This window comes from Sus scrofa, chromosome 17 (assembly GCF_000003025.6).
Source record: "Sus scrofa isolate TJ Tabasco breed Duroc chromosome 17, Sscrofa11.1, whole genome shotgun sequence".
Taxonomy (NCBI): Eukaryota; Metazoa; Chordata; class Mammalia; order Artiodactyla; family Suidae; genus Sus; species Sus scrofa.
Window position 1 is genome coordinate 41,170,066 of NC_010459.5, and position 6,000 is coordinate 41,176,065.

Sequence of the window (6,000 nt, forward strand, 5' to 3'; positions counted from 1 at the left end):
TACCCCATGCCCCAGAGACTGCCCTTAACCACAGACAACAAGTACGCAGCACCTCCTGGGCGATGAGCCCTCACATTCACCATCTCATTGAAGCCTCAGGATAACCCTGCGCAAGGGGGAAGGCCTGTCGGCCCCATGTTGCAGGTGAGAAAACCAAAGCCCAAGGTCAGGGGACCAGAAAGCACAGGACTGACTCCAAAGTGCATGCTTATGTGCTCTGCCTCCCGGGCCCTCTGGTGAGGACGATGGATTTGGTGGCTTAGCGGTGTGGCGGAGCAGCTGGAGGGGCTGAGGTGGGAGGGTTGAGGAGTCCAAGCCCTCCATCCCTGCCCCTGTGAAGGCAGCCCTACGACTCTGTGTTGTTATGCCTTTAAGGGACCATGTCAAATCACTTACAAAAACCAAAACAAACCAAACCGGATAGCATGGTGTTTCAGGACACATGGCCTGAACCGAGAACGCTGTCCCAGTCCCAAGTCCCCACTTAGAGACCTGGGGAGCTAGTAATAGGTGTGACTTCATGGGGGCTTAGAGGGGATTCACTGAAGTCAAGCCTGAAAAGCCTTAGCACAGTGCTGGGCACAGGGAAGATACTCAGTGGGGTGCTGTTTGCAAGGAAAGATTTGTCTTTATCAAAAGGGTCTGTGGTATTTAAAAAAAAAAAAAATGACTCTGGGCAGCAGGGAGCCTTTGAAAGCTTTGAACAGGGTGAACAAGTTTGTGCTTGTGTAGAAGCCCTTAGGCTGACACCCACACCCCTCGGGGACCTGTGTACTTTGCCACAGAGCTTAAACTTGGAAGATAAGTCTGGTGGGATGGGGGCAGGGGCAGGGGGTGGCAGGAGACAGGACAGGAGAAATTCCGTTGGGGGTTTTCTCTGAAAAGAGAGCCCAGGAGAGGGGAGTGCCCAGCGATAAGATTAGGGCTTGCTGCAAACATGCTTTGGAGCTGTCAATCCTGGCTCCTTTTACCCACTTGACCAGGAGGATTAAATTGATTTTGAGAGGAGCCGAAAGAAAGAAAAGAGGTCGTATATGTATGACTGAAACACTTTGTTGTACCAAAGAAATGATCACAACGTTGTAAATCAACTACACTTCAATTATCCTAAAAATAAAAAAATTAAGTAAAGGAGAGAAAAAAAAAAAAAAAGAAAGAAAGAAAGGAAGAAGAGAGGTTGCCTCGTGGGGCCAATGGTGAGAAGTGCTGAGGTCCAGCCTGGGGAGGACAAGCCTCTCACGCTGAGCCCAGGCAGCACCCCTGGGTCCAGCCCATCCTGTCCCTGCTTGAACCCTTCCAGTTACGGGACGTTCACTCACACACGAAATAACCTGTTCCCACACATTTATCTCTGAATGTTCAGAGGACCTTGCCCTCCAAGGGCAAATCTTCCTCCCAGCAAGCTTCAGTCAATCATTCAGTAGGTTGTTTTATCAAAATCATATTGGTTCATTTCCTTTTTAAAAATGTTTTTAATTTCCCCAATACATTATTTTTTTTCTACTGTACAGCATGGTGACCCAGTTACACATACATGTATACGTTCTTTTTTCTCCCATTATCCTGCTCCATCATAAGTGACTAGACCTAGTTCCCAGTGGCACACAGCAAGATCCCATTGCTAATCCATTCCAAAGGCAATAGTCTGCATCTATTAACCCCAAGCTCCCAATCCATCCCCCAAATCATATTTTTTTTTTTTTTGTCTTTTGTCTTTTGTTGTTGTTGTTGTTGTTGCTATTTCTTGGGCCGCTCCTGTGGCACATGGAGGTTCCCAGGCTAGGGGCCGAATCGGAGCTGTAGCCACCGGCCTACGCCAGAGCCACAGCAACGCGGGATCCGAGCCGCGTCTGCAACCTACACCACAGTTCACAGCAACGCCGGATCGTTAACCCACTGAGCAAGGGCAGGGACCGAACCCGCAACCTCATGGTTCCTAGTCGGATTCGTTAACCACTGCGCCACGACGGGAACTCCCAAATCATATTTTTAATATGGTTATTTTGTATTCAATAAGAATGCTACATTTTCTTGTTAATTTAAATAACATAGTTGTAGATCATCTTGGGGTTTCTCTATGCATACTAAATATAGCACCTTTGAAAGATGACTTTTATTTCTTTTCCAGATCTTACATCTTTTATCTCTTTTGCTCACCTCACTGCACTGGATAAGACCGCCAATAGTGTTGAACAAAACGGATGCAGTGGGCATCTTTGACTTTCTGCTCTCAAAGGGAAAAGCTTGCAGTAAATATTTTATCATTAATTATGGGAGCTTACAGACACACTCTTTATCAAATTATGGAAATCCTTCCTGTTCGTAATTTCATAGATGATTGTTTTTTAGTTTTAAAATCATGAATAAATATTAATTTATTATCAAGCAGTTTTCTGCATGTAGTTTTTGTCCTTTAACCAGTTTATGTGCTGAATTGCATGAATAGATTTTCAAATGTTAAATCAAATTTGTGTTCTTGGGATTAGCCCGCTTGGCTTGTGGTATGCTTCTTCTTTTTTTTTAAATCAATAAAGCAGTTGTTTTACTTATAACATTGTACATGTTCATTTGAGTTCCAATTTTTGAGATATTGTTACTTTTAGCAAAAAGAATTTTTTATTTATTTTTATAAAAGTGTAGTTGATTTGCAGTGCTGTGTCAATTTCTGCTGTACAGTATAGTGACCCGGTCACACATATTTATACATTCTTTTTCTCATACGACCTTCCATTATGTTCTATCCCGAGAGACTGGACACAGTCCCCTGTGCTCTACAGCAGGACCTCATTGCTTATCCATTCTAAATGGAATAGTTTGCATCTACCAACCCCCAACTCCCTGTCCATCCCTAAGTAAGTGAAAAAGAGAAAGACAAACACCATATGATATCTCTCATATGTGGAATCTAAAATGTGGCATAAATGAACCTATTTACAGAACAGGAACAGAGTCATAGAGAATAGCCTTGTGGTATCCTTTTATACACCGATGGATTGTTGTGCCTAACACTTTATTAAGGATTTTTATTTATATTTAGGAGTAAAATTGGCCTGTAAATTTCTTTTCTTGTCATATCTTTGTGCTGTTTGGGTATGCAGTTTACTTTAGCCTCATAAAATGAATTAGGGATTATTTATTCTTTTCCTCTTCTCTGGAAGACTAAAATTGTTTCTTCTTTGAATGTTGGATAGAACTTGCCAGTGAAGCCATCTGGACTTGAAGGTTTTTTTTCTTTTCTTTTTTTTGCCTTTTCTAGGCATATGGAGGTTCCCAGGTTAGGGGTCTAATCAGAGCTACAGCTGCCGGCCTACGCCAGAGCCACAGCAACTCGGGATCCGAGCCACATCTGCAACCTACACCACAGCTCACAGCAACACCGGATCCTTAACCCACTGAGCAAGGCCAGGGATTGAACCCGCAACCTCATGGTTCCTAGTTGGATTCGTAAACCACTGAGCCACGAGGGGAACTCCCCTTGAAGTTTTCTTAACGGAAAAGATTTTCAATGTTCTTAATGCTCTCTCTTGGACTTTGTTCTCCACTGCACTTTGTGTGAGTGAGAAATAAACCTTTGTTGTATTAAACCACTGAGACTTCAACTTTTTTTGTTACTATGGCATAACCTATCTCTACCTGATAAATGCATCTTCTATATCCATACTGACTTTTTGTCTCCATGTGCTGTCATATACTAAGAGAGATGTACTTTTTTTTCCTTTTTTTTTCTTTTTTAGGGCTGCACTCATGGCATATGGAAATTCCCAGGCTTACTAGGGGTCAAATCATACCTGCAGCTGCAGACCTACACTGAAGCCACAGCAACACGGTATCTGAGCCATGTCTGTGACCTACACCACAGCTCACCACAACGCCAGCTCCTTAATCCACTGAGCAAGGCCAGCAGGGATCGAATGCACATCCTCATGGACACTAGTCAGGTTGTTTCCACGGAGCTACAATGGAAACTCCCAAGAGAGATGTATTTAAATCTTACATTATAATTTGAATTTCTGTATTTCTCCTTATCATTCTATCAGGTTTTGTTTTGTGTATTTTGAAACTATGTCATTAGATGTGTATAAAATTAAAATAGTTACCTATTCTTATAAATCAAAATCATTACCATTATACAGCACCCTTATCTCCAGTAATACTTTTACTAATAAAGTCTCTTTCATCGTATACTAATCCAGTCACATCACCATTCTTTTATAAGTGATATTCTATTACACACTTTTACTCTCAATCTCTTTATATCCTTATGTTTCCCATATTCCTCTTATAAACCACATATAGCTGGATTTTTCCAAATTCAAACTAAATATCAATCTTTATATTTTAACTGGAGCATTTAGTCTTTTGATATTTAACATAACTATCGATGTATATGGGCATAAATTCGCTAGCTTATTTTGTGCTTTCTCTTTTTCTCTTCCTATGTTATTTTCTATTCTTTGTGTACTATTTTGGCTTATGTTTTTATTCTCTTTCCCCTCTCCATTGGTTGGAGATTATGCATTGTCTCTATTTTTTAAAATGTTATCCTTGAAATTATAACATGAATATTTACCTTTATATAATCAGTATCTTTGATTTTTTTCCCCAGCCACTGCAATGTTGCTTTGACATATATGTCATAGTTTTCATGTCTTATAATTCTAACATATAAAAAGAGAAAGAGAGAGGAGTTCCCATGGTGGTTCAGCAGAAATGAATCTAACTAGTATCCATGAGGGTGGTGCCTTGTTCAGTGGTTAAGGATCTGGCGTTGCTGTGGCTCTGGCATAGACCAGTAGCTACGGCTCCAGTTTGACCCCTAGCCTGGAAACTTCCATATGCCCCAGTTGCAGCCCTAAAAAAAAAGGGGGGCAGAGAGAAAGATAGAAATTCTACAAGACATTAATATTATTATTTATAGTGAATATTTTAGCAGTATTTATCGGTGTCTTTGCTCTTTCTTTCCACTTTCATCTTAAGCGTTCTTTCATTCAGGGTTCATATTGCTTCTGCGTGAAGTATATTCTTTAGAATCTTCTTTAATGAGGTTATACAAGCATAAAGCTCTGATTTTGTCTGAAAATATCTTTATTTAAGCATTGTTTTTGTAGTATATTTTGGTGGATGTAGAATTTTAGTTGGGTAGCTATTTTCTTTCAGCACATCAAAGATAGCATTTCATCATCATCTGGTTTCCATTTTTGCTATTTAGAAGTCAGCATCACTCTATCATTCTTTTGAAAATAATTTATCCTCTAGGTGCTCATTAGATTTTTCTTTTTGTCTCTGATGTTCTTCAGCTTTGCCATTATGTGTTTAGTAGACTTGCATTTATTTTTATTATATAGCCTGGGGCTTGTTGGGATTCTTGAATTAGTGGATTATTAGCTCTCCTCACTTTTGTAAAATGCTCAGTCATCTCTTCAATTATTGCATTTGCCTCTTTTTCTCTCTTTTAGCCTTCTGGAACTCCTAAAAAAGGACTTTAGACTCTCTTACTATGTCTCCTATACCTTTCAATTTCTTTGCTATGTTTTATTTATTTTTTGTCCTTTTTTTTTTGTCTTTTTTTTTTTTTTTTTTTTAGGGCTGCACCTGGGGCATATGGAAGTTCCCAGGCTAGGGGTCTAATTGGAGCTGTAGCCACTGGTCTATGCCAGAACCACAGCAACACCAGATCCTTAACCTAATGAGCAAGGCCAGGGATTGAACCTGCAACCTCATGGTTCCTAGTCGGATTCGTTAACCACTACGCCACAACAGCAACTCCTGTTATGTTTTACACCTATCCATTTCTCTGTGCTATATTCTAGATCATTTATCTTCTGCCTAACTAATTCTCTCTCTAACTCTATCTAACCTTCTCTCAAGTTCAGTCATTGAGTTTTAAGTTTAAAAGTTATCATATTTTTTATTTCTACAAGTTCTGTTTGGTTCCCTTTTAATTCTTCCAGGTGCCTCTTATGGTTTCCTGTTCTATGCAGATATTTGCAAGATCACATT

At 40.1% G+C, this 6,000-nt stretch overlaps 1 protein-coding gene across 1 annotated transcript in view; it reads left to right on the forward strand.

Annotated features, from left to right (window-relative positions):
* RPRD1B (regulation of nuclear pre-mRNA domain containing 1B) overlaps positions 1 to 2,552 on the forward strand; it is a 78,648-nt gene extending 76,096 nt beyond the window's left edge. The window contains exon 7 of the mRNA XM_021078140.1: positions 2,129 to 2,552. Within this exon, the coding sequence (XP_020933799.1) occupies positions 2,129 to 2,326 (198 nt within the window). The 3' untranslated portion in view covers positions 2,327 to 2,552. The remainder of the gene's footprint in view (positions 1 to 2,128) is intronic.